Source organism: Phymastichus coffea, unplaced genomic scaffold (assembly GCF_024137745.1).
Source record: "Phymastichus coffea isolate CEN01 unplaced genomic scaffold, Cenicafe_Pcof_1.1 PCOF00028, whole genome shotgun sequence".
In the NCBI taxonomy this organism is placed as follows: domain Eukaryota; kingdom Metazoa; phylum Arthropoda; class Insecta; order Hymenoptera; family Eulophidae; genus Phymastichus; species Phymastichus coffea.
Genome location: NW_026706839.1, coordinates 530746 through 549994, shown reverse-complemented (window position 1 = coordinate 549994; position 19249 = coordinate 530746). Strand labels below are relative to the sequence as shown.

The following is a 19249-nucleotide window of genomic DNA, read 5'->3' as shown; positions in this document are numbered from 1 at the left end:
TAGTTAATTATCTCGCGCACGTGCAGCGGCAATATAACGTTCCGGACATCGTACTGCCACGAAACGACCCTTTTCCTCTTCCTTACGAGTTGCTTCTTTTTTTCTTTCTTCATCGCTCGTTTAACGCGAGTCGCGTGCAGCTTTTGGAAAGGCAGGAGAATCCCCCACTGCCGAGATTTCGTTTATATGCAATTTGCGAGTTAAATATCCAAGATTCATGAAGTAATGAATTTAAAACATTTATTTTGCAAAGACTTTTACTGCGTCTCAGGTAACAGGTTACGAACGAGGTTTTATGATCCTGCAACGATTATATTGTCATTGAACAATGCTCGTTACTCAATTAAGTATCTCCGGATCCCACCTGATAATATCGATATTATGCAGATGATTGTAAAATTCTGTAAGTTCTCGATTATGCGCTGAGCGCTGATTTTTAATAGGCGATTAGATCGGTTGTGTATCGAACCGACTGAATTATTACGTCAATTTTCGCGCAATTTATGACGAGTGGGAACGAGGAAGTGCACGAAATGAAATTAAATGTCGCAAAACATTGCACTTGAAAAAGTGAATTTCGTTAGCGACAGTGGAACTGCTACGGAATAAAATAATATAAGTGCGATTGAAAGCTCCGCCTTATTTTGTCTAAATCCACTGCATCAATTTAAAGATATCTCTATTCGATGTACAAAAAGAAATACAATACAATTAACGACTGAATCTCTTTCTGCCAAACAGTCAATCGTCAAACTCATCATCAGCATCATCCTGCTCGAGTTCATCATCGGCTTCGTCGTCGTGTTCCGAAGTAGATTGGTCGTGGGTGGAAGAAGCAGCGGCGGCGGCGGCGGCGGCGGCGGCGGCGGCGGCGGCGGCGGCAGCGGCGTCGGCAGGATCGGCGTCAACGGCCGCGGCAGCAGCGGGAGAGGTAGCGGTGGCGGCTCGACTAACCCCCACCTTGCGGCGCGTGCGCTCTGCTCGCGGCGGTGGCGGCTCTGACGAGTCGTCGGTGTCGGCGGCGGAGGTGGGCTGCAGTGTCGCGATGTCAGTCGCCGCGGCTGCGGGAAAGCCGAGCAGCGAGCCGATCGTCGTCGTCGACTCGCTACTCGTGCAGTGTGACGATCAGTGCAATGTGCCCGCTGTCAGGGACAACGACACTTGTAGGATTGTTAACGGCGCTCAAAGGTTGGTTATTTCAGATATAACTATGGTTATTATGGCGGGTGTCGAACGCTCGCGCGGAGAAAATTTGAAAAATCGAACGGGGTGCCTGTTGGCTGCAGTTTCCGAATGACCATTACGATCGATCGAATCGAAAATAAAGATAAGCGCTTCCGCGATTCTTGCCCTTCGCGAATGCGCCGACTAATTACGATAAATTATGCAGCCGGTATCGATTTCCCAGTTAACTATGCGCGTAAAGACTCTCTTGCGTTAAGCATTTCGGCAATTAAGGAAACAAATAACTTTTTCGACGTTTATATACTGCGGTACCAAAGAAGTTGAACGTCAACGTCGCCCGCATCGTTCCAATCAACATTAGACGCCTTCTCCTTTCGGTCGGCACGTTCACGTGCTAATACGCCTGGAGATTTGTATGTATACGCGCAACGTACGAATAATAATAATAATAATAGAGAACGCATGCCAGTTATCAGAGCGTTAACCAATCGGCGAATGCCAATTCAATATCAAGGGCGTTAAAAACTTGACACCCGCGCTCGGTCAGTCGATCGAATAGACTGTCGGTGAGGCTACGTTAACAAACCTTTGCTCTCGGCATTTGCAGCAACGGCGACGGCACGCTGCCATGGTTACGCGCGTCGATGCGTCGTCTCCGTCAGCTACGCATCCTAGAAAGCAGCAGCAACGCCACCACGCAAGATCTGTGCAGCTCTCTACCGGACATTGCGCTGATAGCGCCGGAAATACTGGCGGCGCAGACGAACGACACGACCGGCAACTTACTGCGACCGTCCAGCGCACCGGCGCCGGTGAGAGGTGCGCCAGCGCCGCCGAACTCGCCCACCACGGCCACGATCACAAACGCGGCGACAACGACGACGACGACGACGACGACGACGACGACGACGATGACGACGACGACGACGACGACGACGACTACGACTACGACGACTACGACGGCGGCGGCGACAACGACGACGACGACGTCAACGGCGACGAACACGACGGGCGGCAACGTACCACGGCGCACTGGTCGGCGGAGTCGTTGTCAACAACGACCAGCGCCAGCCGCATCAGCGAGGAGTGCAAGTTCTGCCGAGTCGACCAGCACTTATGCCAGTAGTCATGGTGGCGCGAGTAGCAGTGTTAGCAGTAGCACTACGTCGAGTGCCACTGTCAGTCCCGTGCACCAAACCAACGGCACTTCGTCTCCCAGAAGGTGAGCTGTTCTGGCTTTTGTCATCGTCGCGAGCAGGCGAGCTTCACCGTACCGCAGAGCGGAGATGGTCAATTAATCCAGGCAGACGTCCGTGGGTTCGAGGAGTGGCGCGTTTCAGGCTGCCTTTATCGCCGATAACATCTGCGGTTATTTGCGAAAAATGCTTCTCGAAAGAAAAGTCGTTCGCGCGACAGAAAGTGCGATTCTCGCGCTTGGGAGAGCAAGGCGAGGAAGGGAGAGGGAAGAAAGAGAAAAAAAGGAGGCGACGCGCGACCAACTCCTTTCTACGATGCAGCAAACGCGAAACAAACGAGGAGAGCTGGCTCGATATGAAAATGAATCTGCGGTAAAAGAAACGCGCTCGGCGCTCGCTAACTGTTCTTTTGTGGCTAGCGGTTCGCTTTAATTACAAGACCAACGCGCGAGGAATTTCTTTTACCTCTCCTGCTCTCGTGAAAATTGATAAACTTTTGCTTTCCTCGCGACGAAATTAAAGGAACAAATAAAGGAAAAAATAAAATGAAAAACGAAGCAGGATGCGCGTGGGCGATGAAACGTGCTTGTTCGAGCTGAGATTAGACCGGGGCCCTCGTTAACTGACGCGACAGTAAGACTTTTGCAATGTGCCTTATCCAGGATCTTTCGGCGGTTTTTCGTAATCCGAATTAGCCGTGCAAAAATCCGAGTCTCGCGGGGAACTTCGCTTTGTGGTGCCATTGGTTTGTTTATTCGACTGGAATCGATTTTGTGGGATAGCATTACCGGTATATATGTGTTGTTTGACGTGCAATTTCACATTGCGACGTTCGTAGCGGCGCTACGAAATTGTATGAGACTGCAATACGTAACCGGGTTCTTGAGAAACTAACTCAATCATGTGCGAACAATAAAGCTGCCGAGCTTTAACGTTCGAACAATTTTACGCGAGAGATGTCGTTTTAAAAAATGCAATTATTGCAAATATAAAAATGTAATAATGCATCGTCTGACAACCGCCCAACGGTTATTTCACAAAAGCCTTTCATCAATCACCGGCGCACAAAACAATTCCATCCAATCGAAAAGTTTTCATTCACAAAATCCTCGAGTGGGTACGTTTATATAGGTATATGAAATCACAGTTACACGCTCGAGAACTCGAGACGCATTATCCCATATAGCCATATATATGGCGATTGTGCACTCACAGTCAAAGGCATACAAGATTATATTTTCAGTGTGTCCGGAGGAAAGTTCTTTCTCTTTGTGGGCAGGCACAAGTAACGTGGGTAGGTATATGTGTATGCCGTATAAGAGCTTCCTCGTCGCCCAAGCGCCAGTTTGATTTGATTAATTCCCTTTCTGCTTCGAGCATTTTCATTATCGCTGCGGCAAAATTTACTTTCAAAGCCTATAATGACTATTTATTCAACGCGTTATTGATCGTTCGATTGCTACGACGAATATTACAGCTTCTCAATCATAACAATGGGTGATATGTTTGGTTTGATAAGGGTTTTTCTTCTTTTCGAAAAAGAATTGTTTCCGCGGTGGCAGCTGATGGAGCATTCAAAATCAATATTGAAACTTTTGATTCATGCGCAGTGTCATGTGAAATTTCTCTCTGATTGAACGCGCCCACACCTGTCGAGCGCTCTGCTCTTTCTTTTTTTCATGGCCTCACACAGATTTGAAATTCAATCGAAAAGTAAATTTCATGCGTAAATTTTTTTATTTATTCAAGATATCTGCATGTTAGTGATCGAAACGTTATACGGAATTGTAAAGGAAATTTTTTTTACTATAAACAGAAACGGTAGTAGGAAAGAAATTGTATAATTGAATTCGGTAAATGAAATATTCAATAAAGATGAAAAAAATAAGATAGGAAACTAACTGATCATTGCTCCATCGGGTCAATGAGCATCATCGATAGGCACTTCCTGATTGGACGAACTTTTATAGACTATAAAAAATAATTTTTCAAATTGGACGAGAGGAAATAATTGATATGTTTTATAGTTAGAAATTTTTCGTTTTCAACACGCTGTGCGAAAAGTGCACATTGTTTTAAAAAATACCACAGTTAACATGTTTGGCAAAGAGATTCTCGTGTCGCTAATAAACCATACACAGGTAATCAAAACTAAATAAATGAAATATAACCGAATCAATATTGGCCCCTGGTTAACCAATAGGTATTAACAATCTAGTATGTGATTTACTGAACCGGTATACCAATCGGATGATTGTCACTGTTGCAATCTAATGTAGCTAACTTCTTCGATAAAGTTAATAACTTGCGAGCTTTGGTAGAATAAAAGTCAAATGAAAAATTCTTCGCAACCACGATCTCTCGATCAACATTTTCAGCTATTCCGCTTTTAATATTATCAAATGCCTGCCTATCGAACTATCCCAAATTATTGTCGGCTGTCCGGACTCAGCATACCTCGCGAATGCTCCTCTTGTTTTCCACAAATAGCTGTGCTATCACCAAATCTATACTCAACTGTTTTCCTTAAGAAAATACGTCGTTACGTTCGCCAGCATTTGCGAAAATTTTTAGAATTGTTGGCATCAAGCAAACTCATCTCTTCTATTTACTGTACCAGTTCCTATTATTTCTGCTCTCAACGAACCTTCCTCTTTCTAGACAGCACGTCGTAATTTGGATTTATCAAACGAACGTTCCACATAAGACTAATAAACTGCCACCCTGCCTTCAGCGCAAAACGATCTTAATTTATATAAAATTTTCAGTTGCAATTAGTTTGTTCGACGATTCACCGAGCTAATGAGTTTTTAGATATTCCTGATGGCATTGAACACTTTGATGGATGAACGAAGGGCAGTCGTTACCAGGTTTGGGTTGGGTTCGGTAAATATCTTTGAGCTTCGGTTTAGTTACTCCACTATGAGCCTTAGTTGACTAGTCTGACAATAGGCCGAGTGAATATACTATAAACTCGTTTTATCGAAACCGTCTATACCCTTCAGTTGCAATTTATCATCTTGATGATGCAGACTTACCCATTTTGATATTCTTTCTTGGTATGAATTTAATTGATAATTTTGACGATACGCAGCGCTTCTAATAACAGTATAAAATAAGCATTCGGAATCGATAAACGTAGCAGTTATTGCTTATTTTTGTAAGGATTCTAATTTAACGAAATCGAGACTATTTATTTGATTTTGGGTTCCGCTTTCATAGCTTTGATGAATCTTCATTTCTAGATTAATCATAATCGATCAATAATCAAACTACCAATTCCAATGAATCATTATATCGTGGGTTAGTTACTGCTTGGCAAAATTGACGTGACTACTAAACGAATAACCACGTACCAAACATCTGCTACGGGAAAAAATGTCAATGCTGAAAAAGGAATCGTGGCAGACTTACAGTTCTCAGTCGTCGCAAGCACAACCGGCCATAACAATGAGCGACGACAATAATCGTCCCAACTATCAGAGTGGATGGACAATTTCCCACATCGGTTTCCAATAGAGCCGAGCCGCGCGCAAGCTGGGTGCGCCATAAGCGCGTTTCGCTTTCAAGGGCGATCTGCCCTTTTCTCTCACTCCGCCACATCCAGCGGAAGTCGGTGGGTCGTATAGTCGCGTCCGGTCTGCGCGTATATGTGTGCCCTCGGCGAGGGCTTGTATAATAATTATCTTCCTCCCGACGATTATGTGTGCGCCTCCTAGTTTTATAAGCCGCGCGTGGGCATATCGAATGCCCTTTACGATAATATTGTTACGCTTCTTTTTTCTCCGTCGGTTCTTTATTTGCTGGGCTTCGACGTGATCGAGTAGTTTATCGAACGTTATTTGAGCAATCGAGGATGATTAGATCTCTCGTATTGTTTACTCTGCGAGAATGAATTTATCTGGCTTGCCGTTGCGTCGATCAGCGGAATGGGTTTGCATACGTCGAGCGAAATTTGCCGTCAAAGGTAACATTCAACTCATACACGAAGTGCACATTGCGCGCTAATGGTCGAAACGTATGCGCGCGTTTATGAAGAAACTTTGATATCTCGTTGCGGCGTCGCGTCACGTCGTCGCCCCGACGCGCCTCAATTTCTCCATCTCGCAACTCGCTGGCACATCCGTGCTGCCGCAGCTTGGGGCCCCAGCGTATTTTTCACGCATTTTATTTTGCACCTATTATTTCTGGAATGCGCGCACATTATCAGCGCTCGACTCTGAGCGTGTCTGTCTTCGTCGATATCATACGCAGGTGGCGTGGCCGAGATAAGAAATTCGGATCGATCGACGGCGATTCAAAATTATCGGATGAGTATCTCGATGAGGATGATTTCTTGCAGGTGCTGTCAAAAGTAGCCTCTCCGACTGATACGCAACGCGTTCTCAAGCCGCTCCTCTCATCGGTAACGCGCGTTTATTGCCAAGCACTGACTTCAGAATCGTTTGAAACGCGCCAAAACGACAAATCCAACTGTACCCGCTTTTTCCACTCATCAAGAGGTCGAGCATTTTCGTTTTTATCGTGCAATTTTCCCATGCCATTAACCGAAAAATCCCTGTAAACTTGCCTCATTTTTTGCGTCTTCAACTGTTAACGCGTGTAATAATGTTTGCAAAAAAGCAACAACTTAAAGTTTCCTTTAAAGAACTCGTGTCCCGTGACGACGACGCTTCAAGTCTGGGAACTTCAATAGCCTGAGGCGCATTAACAGTGAGACATTTCTCCCTGAAGTGCGTTGATCTCGAGGAATTAACTCTTCGAATGTCACGATGCCACTGCTCTGCTAAATTTTTTAGGGCGTCTTGACTCACTCTGACGACTCGCCCGTGCGGTTTTATGACTTTCTTTATCGAGCCATTACAAACAGTTAAAAAAGTCGGCGCGTCATCGTTTGAATGTCCGTTGCAATCATCGACCATAATAATTATTCATGAAGCGAATCAAATGCAACAATTTGTCACCAGTATCCAACGATTGTTATTCAGCTAGTACCGACAGCCGGTAAGAGTATAGCGCGGGCGCTGATATTAAATAATTAATTAAGGCATAGTTTCTCTAGATGTTGCAACGATCGCTAAACTCAACTCGAAAGTCACCTGCGATACGCTGTCACATTGTTTTGTTCGCATGCATGCGCACGCGCAACAATGTTGCATAATGCAAAACTATTGTTCGCGCCTAGCTAATTGCAATTAATAGCCTAGTGATCACTACACGATAGAAGATACACGCAGGCGGTTTTTATCGCGAGCGAGCCTTGTAAATCTCTAAATCATTGATTCAAGTACATTTTCGTTCAATGCCCCTCGTTCGATCGCGTTTTCTTTTCTTTATCCGAACGTTTCAACCACAGTGCACGCGCAACGAACGCGAGTCGGCGCTTTCGGAGAGCACGCGTGCGACTTAAGTACGTGCGGACAAGCAACGCGAGCGAGCGAGGAGAAGACAATTTTTGCGGAACCAATATTTGCTCTGCGTGATTGTAAACGAGGGAGAAGAAAAAAAAAGAAAAACTGATCGAAACTTCCGCGTGTAAAACTCGCGCACGCGCGTTAACCGCGCTGTCGATAATCTGGCTCTGCATACACGCGTAGACAAGGAAAAACGAGTTCACTGTCAATGAACCGTCCGCGTTATACGCACGTGCAACGGTTAGCTAGAAAGTTTCAGGAAGAATGAAATTGACCAAATGTTGCGTTTACCCGTTACACCGTTTATTGAGACAATTGTTAGTCCTTTTTTTTATCTGTCTGCTATACGTTTACCATCGCGCTTTGGAAAAGCTTGGCATTCCGTAAGTTTGCTTTTTAACAGTTTAGCATTAGTTTCTTAGAATTCTGCTCGTGTATATTTTTTGCGATTCGACGCATCTGACCCGAATTTTTTACGGAAAGCACCTTTTGGTATCTTTAACAAATATATCAACTACTGTATTGCAAACAAATGAGATCGCATCGTTGCATTATTTTCTCGATTAATTGCAAGTCAGTTTTGAAGATCCGCTGCGTGATAAATTTCTATATCACATGTAAAATTGAAATCTAAAAACTGAGCGGTGATCGTTGTATCGTTAATAATTCGATTTTTTATTGTATTTGTATGATTTTTACCGATCAAATTTCCGAAAAGTGACAACATCATGATTCGACGTATATTTTGAAAAAATTCTTATTCACGTTAGATCATACCGAAAGAACGATGTGCTAACTGTCTACTAATTGCAAATTTTATTAGTTTCGGTTCATTGTCGCAATAGTTTCCAAATGTCAAAGTGGAAACATGTTTGCATGTTGAAATATAAGAACGACTTATTAATCGCACTTGCTTTGCATTTTCTTTCACGCAAATGCATTCTTTGCGAAGTACTCGATTGCGTAATTAGATGGGACATTTCTGACGCTTTAATAACCAATTTAGCTCGCCCGAAAATCATAAAATCTTCTAGCAGGAACACACTGTCAAGGGCCTCAACCAGTGACCCACTGACCGCGCACCGCATCCCCACATCCTCACTCCTGCGCGTGCGAGACGGCTTATTTACGCCAAGTATTGAACGAAGATCGTCAACGATGAACGAAACATTGGTCGACGTCGATCCCGGCAAATCCCGCCTGTCACTTGATTCATTCGTCGTTTCGACCACGTTGCCGCATTTTTCCATTGCAATACGTTCGTCGCCGCGCGACCTCGCGAAACTCACATCTTCAACCAAATTATTACTAATTGAGTGTTCATTGGCGCAATAGCACGAAGCGCAAGGTCGACGATCTCGGCGTCACGACGCTACGGATCTGCGAAATCTAAAGCGCGCGGAGAAAGTCCAAACGAAGTCTATACTACGCTCGTGTTTTTACTTTCTCTCCTCTCCCCGCTGACCTCTGACTCTTGCAAGTGTTGTACGTATAACGTCGCGAGCGCGTGCGAAGGAGGATACGTATTTTCGAGAATAAAGCCGCGGCGTTTAACGGTACAGGCCTTCCACCTTCGCGCTCGTCCTTTATTCGCCGATGCCGCGCGCGCATTCACTGCCGCCTCCGCTATATATATATACACCGCGAATGTGGCACGAGAGAGGAGCTGCGCTCGGCCTTTCTTTGCGCGAGCATTTTCACGAATAGACGGCCGAAGAATTAGTCCCACCCTGGCGAAGAGCAATTCTCTCCGATTTCGTAAACTTCCTCTTTTTTTTATCGTTTCCGTTCTGGCAAGGTTTTCTTCTCGTAGCCTTCAGCGTTTTTCGGCTTGAAAAGATAAAAAAAATTGAAAACGGTGCCACTGCAAGTCTATTGTCATATATCTTTTAAATGTCAACCATCAAGATCTCTGAAAATTAAGTTCGGACGGCGCAATTTAATTCAATTCATCTATCGCCGTGAAAGTTTCCGCCAAGATCTTACTGCAGCAATCGTCGTAACGAGGAACCTATCTATTTTATATAGTACATCAATAATAGTCGTTGTTCGTACGTAATTGGATGGTTTTCTGGTTATTTTTTAACGCCGTAACACCGCGTTCCAATTAAAGCGCGTATTTCGATGTTGAAATGTAACCAGAACTCATACCCGAGTCGATAGTATAAAAACCACGATTTGACGTAATCGGAATAAAGATTGCGATGGATAGCAAAAAAGTTATAGTTGTCTACTTGTGACCGCGGAAGTACAAAATCACATGGAGATTGTACCGCGAGTGTCAACGTCTTTTCCAGCGATAAATCGAGAGGAGAAGCAATAGTCCTTTTTTATAATGAGCAATTCCGTGACTGTAAGCGTTTTGTTGTATTATTCATCACGGGATATTGTGAAAATCCTTAATTAGCATCGCGGTAAATACCCTTGGCGGCAGCAAGCATTAAAAATATGTAAATTTCACGCGCGCGCGCCCAGGAAATTGTGTTACTCCGCTGAGCGAAGTCCATCGAAGTTTCGTTTTTTTGTGCCAGCTCTTCGCTTTTTTTCCTTATCTAATTGTTCTCGCAAGAGGTTTTTAAAATGCGCTTTTACGTTAGCCGTAGCCAATTTGCGGTATTTAAACAATCACTTGTCAGAATGTTCATTTTTTTTTCGTTAATACACAGCCTCTTGATTGACTCCTGTTGTTATTGGCTCGTGCCCGATCTATTTAGGATCGCAGTGTGTCGAAAAAGCGGTTGTAGCCATGCATAATTGCGAATTGATCGCATAAATCATCACGTAATTCCAACTCTCGACTTTCCTTAAAAACTATTTCTCATACACTTCTGCTTCACATTTTTATTGCCACTCTCTTTTCCTTTCTTTCTCTCCATAAAACTGCACTCTTCTCACATACATAATGGTCTCAACTTGAAAAAAAAAAAAAAAACAAAGCAAAACAAAACTTTGTAGCGTAGAAAGACGTTCCCTTTTTTCCGCTACATAAAGTCGGAGGAAAAGTCAGAGAGCCGGCGTCGCTAAACTACCCGACGCGGGAAATTTAATTGCGCGCGCGCGCGCGCTGCCGAGGAAAGTCGTTAGCTTCGCGGATTTTCGCCGCGCCGAGATATAAAGTTGGCCTTGCTGCGCTTTTATACGAGCGCACCTCGCTATTAGCGCGACTTTTCGTAAGTGCTTTGTCTGCTTTTTCTTCTCTCCTTCCGTTCAAGGTAAAAATATTGCACTGATGAATTTTATATTTATATTTGAGATAAGATAGCAAATAAAAAAAAGGTGTTTCGATTATCTTAATATGCTGATCGATGTTATTCTTACGTAAATTTGTTGAATATCACATTTACGAATATACTTGGAGCAAAAGAAACATTTGTCGTGAGGTGCATTCGCAATATAGTGGAAGCAGAAGAAAGCGTGCGCAAGCCCATTCAATATTTCAGTTAGAAAAGAAAAAATTCATAATCGTTTTTTAAAGGAAAAAAAGTGCCGCTAGCAGTAGAATCCTTCTCCAAGCGAAAAATTATATCAAACAACTTTTCGAATAACAACTTGCCAGCGAAATAATTTACGATTGAAAATCCGCCACTTTTGTCTCTCTCTTTCTCTCTCTCTCTGTTCTTTCTCTCTGGCCCAATTTCTTGCGGCGATAAATCGTCCGAAAAGGTTTTTTCGCAACAAGTCAAGCGTTTTAATTGTGTATCTCCAAGAAAGTAATCGTAAGAAGCTAGAGCCGGAAACTCGGATCGTAGCTCTCTTATTTTTTGTCGTCGTTACCTGCCTGTTTGAAGTTCAAGCGCAACCGAGAGAGGAAAGGATGACTGACCTTCGCGCAATTACTTATTACGTGCCATTTGCGTCCGATGACGCCTTTTCTTTTGCGACGAGGGCGAAGCACTTACGGTGGCCATGATTTTCTCCGCTGGAGATTCGCAATCGAAGAATGATTAAAACTCGATTGCACGCGAACTCCGATTTCGAATTTAGTTTCAGCGGCGATTCGTTTAAAACCCTATCTTCTCCGTCATATCTTTCAACCACTATCCCCGCTGTCCCTTCGCCAAGGACTCTCCTTTTCTCCCCCCCCCCCTCTCTCTCTCGGTCAGTTCACTTAGCGACGTGATGAGCTTGGGAAAGAGGCGCTCGGTGCTTCAGTGTCTTTTTTTCCCGCGTCTCTTTCCAACGCTCTCGTTTTATTGCCGAATCATCGTGGCGAGGATCATCGAGTTTCTTGATTTCCACTCGAGCGCACAGGTACGCGGAGGAAGGAGAAAAAAAATGTATAAAAAGAGCGTCGGATGAACTGGTAAATTCGTCGAAGAAAAATACTTTTAGCTCGAGGAATCGTTTGAGCTCGAGGCGAAAAGAAAGGACCTCTTTTTTCTTCGTTTCGGGAGTCGTAGGAGACAGCTGAGGTCTGAAGTTTTATCAATTAAAGTCTTTTTTTTATATATTGGAGGTTGGAACTTCAGACATGGCATTTTGCCACTCAAGTAGAATAAAAATCGCTGCAAAGCTGACCCACAGATTGGGCTAAACCGAACGATTAATGTCTGACTTACGAGTGACAGTCGTAATCGAACGATCATCATTTGTATCATCAAACGTACTAACCAGCTGTCAAGTCTGTGGCGCAGCGTATCTTCGGTCATATAAACTGAATTTATTCCATGAATGAATGAAAAGCTATTTCGCAATGGAACGCAATAAGTCGAATGAATTCTTCGGCGCAAATGAAAAAATCCAGACTACATTATCAAATTAGTACTTGAGCGGAGTATCGTTCACGAGAAAAAACATTCGTAACGCACGATAAAAGAACGGCAAAACCCCACTCGCGCGACTGTATGCACTGCACTCGAGGGATCTCGTAAAAGAAGCCCTCCGCGCACATTTTTCATCGCCCTTTACTGCACGCACGCCTTCGTATCGTCCGCGCGGAGCGCCATTGACGTGTCGGCGAGAGCGATAAGGAGGAGCCGCAAAGTGCATCGCGCCATTTTTCGCCCAATTATACAGCAGCTGACGCTCATGGATTATGAGTAGCGCCGACGCGTGAATACCGTTTCGCGATTGTTTCCAAAAAAAACCGCTAATTGGCAGATCGACGGATAAGCTCTGTAACAGTAACAAAAGAAAAAAGAGAGAGAGCGAGAGAGAAAAAGCACGTTGAAAAATGAATAATAACAAAAGTGCGCGGCGAGCTATTGTTTGCCGAGAAGGACTAGAAAGAGCGATTTCATGCACTGCTTACCGCGAATTCAATTTCGAACGCAGGCGCAAAGCGCGAAGTGCCACGGGGAAGCGTCGTCGCGGGCGCGCGAGTATCGATCGAAAATCGCACGTATACGTAGCGACGCGGCCGCGTGTGTCTCGAACGCGGCGCGTCTAACGGGCGTGAGACTTTTCTACGCGCGAAAGATGAGCTGTGCGCTGGTCGAGAAGCGCGACGCTTTTATTTTGAAGTCGGCCGCTCCGAACGGTATCTACCCGACTGACTGCGAGCCACGCGTAACGAGCGACCGTCTGTTATTCATTTTCTTTTTTTTCGGGTTTTTAAAACGTCGAGATTCCCTTCAACGAGGCTCGCTGAGTAATACAACTTGCACATACTCCAGAACAACCCGAAAATTAGGATAAAGTAGAGCGATGGTTTTCCACATAAACATCGCATTTGTAGCTTCGAAATTATAGATTAGTTGTCAATTTATAATTTCATTTTATTATTTATATTATTATTACACTTATTTATTCGACCGTTTATTTATTCGTACCATTCAAAAATAGGGAATGAAAAAATTAAAAGAAACTCGTGAATTAATATTAAAACAGTCTTTAAAGCTTAAACGCGAAGGAAAAATATGATTCGAATAAAATGCTTGAATGACTAGCGGATGATTGTATCCATAGAAGAATCGGCCCCATAAATGAAGGAAATGACCAATTTTAGAGTTTTCAAACGAAAATTAAAAAAATTCCATTGATAAATGAAATGAAACTAGAGACATACTTGTCTAATTTAGTGTTGTATTTGGATTTCGCAATGGAAAGCAGGAGTGAAATTAGTTGACAAATTGACATCGATCTGTGGTAAATGAGAGAAGTATTCACGAGGGATTCAGAGTTCGAATAGCTGAAAATGATACGGGGTAATTCGCCAGGTAGGAATCGTTAAAGTCGAAATCGAATAGGTTGGAAGTGGCTATTGCAATGAGAAGATTGCCGAAGGAGGAGGCCCCGGTGGAGCTTTTTCAGTTTGATCGTCACTGTAGCAGAGCTCACGAGCCACTGACCCGGTCGAAGAGTGTAGGGGCACTCGTGCTCGATCGAGTTGTGACACGGCCACCGACCAGGCTGTCAATCGTTACAGGTTGATAATTGCCAATAATAATGAATTCTGTTGTCGAAGTTGTGGATTGCTCACGAGGATCCGAGATAGCTCGACGCGTGTCGGGATTCGAATCGGCCGAAGAGAGCAGCGTGAATTGCTCGCGCGACGAAACGAAATCCCGCGCAGCAGAGGACGCTCGCTCGAAATGCGATCGCTCGATATCGAGCCTACGAGCGATATCCCGCAGGAGCTTGCGCTGCGCAGCTGGATCGGAAATTCCATAATCGCTCCGCATGGCACGCAAACTGCAGCGCACCGAGGCAGCCGGCGCGGGGCTAAACTTTCCCATCGAGCGCGCGAAACTGCCGCGGCGCGTTTCCGGCGGAGCAGAGTGCTCGGGCGCGCTATTACGAAACAATAATGTAATTATCGGCCGCCCACACGCTCCACCGGCCGTTTTCTAACTGCAGGCTGGCGCTTCTGATGGAAATTATGGAAATTGGCACTGTCAACCGCGCTCGCGGACTCGCAGGGACTGTAACGAGCTGTGCGCCGCTCGCGGCGAGTTTCGCGGCCGACGGCGGCGGGAAAGAATCTTCGGCTTTTCCGGCTTCCGCGAGAGGCCTTGGTATATTGACCGTTCCGAATCCTTGAGCCCATTCCAGCCGGCCGCGTTCTAATCTGCATCTAATCAGCCGCGCTGGCGCGTGAAACTTGGCGTGCGCCAAAACGATAACTTTCGTTTCTCTCGATCTCACCGTGGTGTGTCTCGTTCGCATGGCAAGAGCAAGGGGAAAAGCCTTGGGAGGAAAAAACGGCGCGACGGCCGCGGACAGTGGGGGCGCGAGTCGCGGTGCGCCGCCCGCCACCGTCGCGGCCGGAGAGCGTTTGTTCTTTATCGATTGCTTTACCGCAGGTGCAAGGGAGGGAGGGCTCGCGCAGGACACACAGCTTTGCGCGGGTGTACACGCTCTTCCGTTCCTTCTTTTTGTTCCCAGCGGCCGTAATTTAATTCGACCTGTCGCCGCGGGGAGGAGGGTCCGTCCTTTCGCTCGGGAATTCCGAACGTTGTCGCTCGCGCACATCGGAATTTTCGACGTGCCTCGCGCTCGCGAGAATTGTAATTTCCATCGCCGCTTCGTCGAGCAATTACCACCGCTTTACCGCAAAAATAACAGCGTGCCCGCGCTAATTGGCATTGGAAATTGCACCGTTACAACTATACTGACCGCTCGATATACAAATTGCGCCTCGCAAGGTCAGTCGCGCGACTCTCGTCGCTTTATTTTGCGCGAGAGGAAATACGCGAGGAGGGACGTCTGCTGCTGCTGTACACCTGTGCCAGCCGCAAGGGTCAATCTTTTCGCCGAAGGCATTCCCTTGGAGCGACGGCAAGTGAACGGCAGGTGACGAGTGCGTGTCTCGGCTGCTTTTTCTCGTACGCGCCACATGTTCCGCGTGGTGTTCGTATGAAAGTGGCTCGACAGGGTAACGATGAGAGAACGCCGAGGCTACGGGTATATTATTTTTCTTTCTTTCTTTCTTTTATTGCCTATCGATGAAAATCCGCTGCCCCGAGTGCCGTAGAGGCGATCGATAGCAGCTTACCTATATTTTATGTTAATGCCACTGCGCTAAATCGATTCCAGCGCGAAGACGTAGTCTTTCGAGTCTGAAAAGTAGCTTTTCGCAAACAAAACTACAGCGCTAATTGCGCAAAAGAAAAGGGACCAATTTAATTTCACCTCGGCGATTTCTCGGCGCAAATGTGTAATTTCGCGTGAAAATACGTTGGCGGGAGATAGAGCCCGATTCAGTTACCGTCCAAAGTAGCTTTGCTGCTTTTACCGTGGCGATCTCAGTTTTGAGTTCCGGCTGCAATTCAACCAGTCCTACGATTTCTTGAGCAAAGATATCGATATCTAATTGCATCTCTTTCCTTTCTTCTGTTGCAGGTACGTTACACTCGTGAAGCGTGATCGGTAAGCCATACTGACTATTCCTTTTTTTTCAATCACTTCATTAAGAAGAAAAAGCAAGTTACGCGCACGACCGTTAATATGCACTTGCGGTTGTTTTACAGTTACAGCGTTTTATTACGCAATCGTCGCGCCTGAATCATCTATTCGGTCGATCTGTGTTCTTCGTGCGCAATTGACCAATTGGCAATTTGGAGTGCTAGACGAGCGCTAATTTGTCGCGACGTCAGCGAGCCCGTGCTTCTATAATCGCTTCAGTAGCTCGCAACGTCGAACCGTTCCCTCGAGAGGTTCGCGCTATTAAACCTTGATGAAACTTCTTTTCTACGTACAGCGATGATGGTACAATTATAATGCAATCAGAGCCTCGACGAGTAAAACAAACAAAAAAAAGTCGAAATTTCAGTGATCATTCCAGTACACGAAGCCCTAGAAAATCGAATATCAATACCGGATGCAGCAACCTACGAAAGACTTTCCTAAACGGGTGGCCCGCGTATACGTGTATATACGCTGCTAATCACGAAAAGCTTCTCGCCTCGTGAGCGAGGATGCAACCACGCAGACACGCCTATATAGTAGCAGCAGATCGTTGACCCCCGCCAGGTGCTGTGCACATCGTGCACAGGCCAACTTTACTAAGCGCCAACGCGCCTTTGCGTTGATTTTCGGAATTTCTAAGACAACAGCTTTATTTTTATTCCTAATTAACACCTGTCCTCCCCCCCCCAGCCTTCTCTCTCTCACTCTTCGCGATTAACGCGCGTTTTACCGTCTTGAAGGTTCGCTTCGAAGGCTGCGCAACTTCACTCATATTCGCACGTTACGCAACGATCAACGTAATTTATGCGCGAAAAGTAAAAAAAACGCGTGGGTCTATTTGTCAGCGACGCGAGCTCTCTCCTTAACCTCTCCGCAAAGGTGATCGCTATCGCACGTAAAAAAGAGCGCGACACCGTGGTCGCGACGGTGCAGAGGAAAAAAGGAAAACTCGGCGCATCGCGCGCGCCACGTCCTGCGCGGGGCTTGCTACGGCCACCGAAATCGCCGCGGGAGCGCGTCAAGCGAGTATAATGCGGCAGTGATCGCGCGCGTGATATCAAAAACTGCTGCTGCCGGGAGGCCGTTAAGCCGCGCGCAGAAGGGAGCCACGCGTCGTAACTGCGCAGAGAGCTTTCGCAGCGAGGAAGCGTACGTCTGTCTTGCTTTTTGCTTTGCGCTACAGAGAGCGAGAGGGGGGGGGGCGGGAGACGCACAGACGGGGACTCTTTCTTTATTGGCTGCTAATTGCCTGGCGCTGTCTTGTTTTTCCGCTGCGCGCGATTTGCGAGAGATGACGTTGCGCAGAATTTCTCGTTTGCGGTCGGGAGGAGTGGTCGCTTTTGTTATTGAGATCGGCGTACCTCTTTACCCGCGCCGACACGGCTGTGGAAAAAAAATCATTCAACGTTCACCGAATGCACTGTTTTGTTTTTCGTTGCCTCATTTAAGAAACAAGAGTAGCGCGGCATTTGAAACCCGTAAATTTGCAGAATCGATATCCCGCAGCCACGAGAACATCGACGGTGGGAGAAAAAGTCTTCGGTGATAAAAGTGAAAAGCTGATAGTACGCCTTGCTATCGAAAAGCTGCGCGCAAAGTCGAAAAAAAACGACCGCCGCGCTGAGCTTAGCCTTCTACCTAACAATGGAAAGCCCCGCTATACATATAAGCATCACGCACGAATTGCCTCGGCGAGAGATCCTTTAATGGGCAGATCGCGCGCGCACGCAAGATAACCGTTAATCGGGGAGAGTCGACCGACGTAGTTATGCAGCCGGTTTTAATTTACCGTCGCTTAGGAAAAGTAAAAGGGGGCGAAAGGTGTTGCGCGCAACAAAGGATTCGCGACTGGCGTGTGGGCCTCGTTAATCGACATTAGCGCTCGTTGAACAACCTCGTCGCCGAAGCGCGCGACTTGCCAAAGAGCTTCGCGTATGAATTTGCGGCCGGCTTGCCTACTCTCTTTCCGTCTACGTCGTGGAGTTTCGCGTGGCTCACCAAACGACCCAAACGCCATTTTTTTCTCTTTTTTGTTCTTTTTTATCGAAACCAGTTGCCTGTGCATACGTACGCGCTTTTCTCTTTGGCTTTACCCTTTGGCGCTTTGTATCTTGCGCACATATAATATACATGAATTGACAGAAATCAACTCTGTTCCATCGATTAAAGTCATCGAGCTACAATGTTGCGAATAGCTCGTTCGCCCGAATGATCAAGAGCCAATTTGCAGCTTCGACGTTTCTGTTTCTCTAAATTGATCCTTTCGTGATATCTTTGTTTGTCAAACCTGCTATTCTCAAAGAATTGATCGTTCGTCAAGCTTTGCGTTACTTTAATTGTCCCAGCGACAACACAAATCTGTCGCAATGTATACTCCAAAGGATTTTGCCGAAGCGATCCATAAAGATGAAATTGCACTCGCTAAGCACGACAATCGATAAATCATTCGGCTATTCGAGGCGGGATGGGGAATTATCATTATATTACCAAAAACGTATGCGTCACGCCTTCTTCGAGAAACCATTATCTACTCAACATTACAAAATACACCGATACCTTCACTATATGTGCTATCCCAAAAGGCCTCGAGCCTCATCAGTCGATTTTCTACAAATATGCGATTCCTTTGTGTACCGCGCGACCTCTGCTGTTTCCCGTGGAATAAGCGAGGAAAGCTCGAGCCGCGCGCGCGTGATTCAGTCGCGCGACCGACAAAGGAAAGTGCCTCACGAGTGAGCTGGTCCCGTCGTCCGACATTACGGATTTCGATGATTCAGCCGCCGCGGAGGTGAAAGGTGCGCGCGCGCGCGTCATTGCTCGGTCATCCAAAGGGTTACGCTTGGCTTTTCAACCGCGGGCGAGTGTCCCGTTGGCGCGTAGCGTAATTAGTTCGCGGTTCGCTCCCCGACGCGATGTGCAAGCTCGATTAATCGAGAATTTCGCGCTGATTGACGCCGCGCTAACAATCGCGCGTCATATCGGCGCGACGTCGACGCGCGCGCGGCCGGGGTTGCGACTGAAAACTCGTTCGACAGTCGTTTATCGCGCCGACGCTATAATCGCCGGCTTTCTTTTCTAAAACGAGGTAACCTCGTTCGTCGTAAT

The 19249-nt window shown here is 46.1% G+C and overlaps 1 protein-coding gene across 3 annotated transcripts in view; it reads left to right on the top strand.

Annotated features, from left to right (window-relative positions):
* LOC131662934 (sodium-dependent transporter bedraggled-like) overlaps positions 1–19249 on the top strand; it is a 74931-nt gene that overhangs the window by 21992 nt on the left and 33690 nt on the right. For all 3 annotated transcript variants that reach the window (XM_058932944.1, XM_058932943.1, XM_058932942.1), the window contains exons 3-4: positions 742–1188; positions 1793–2407. In XM_058932944.1, coding sequence (XP_058788927.1) covers positions 742–1188; positions 1793–2407 — 1062 coding nt within the window. The remainder of the gene's footprint in view (positions 1–741; positions 1189–1792; positions 2408–19249) is intronic.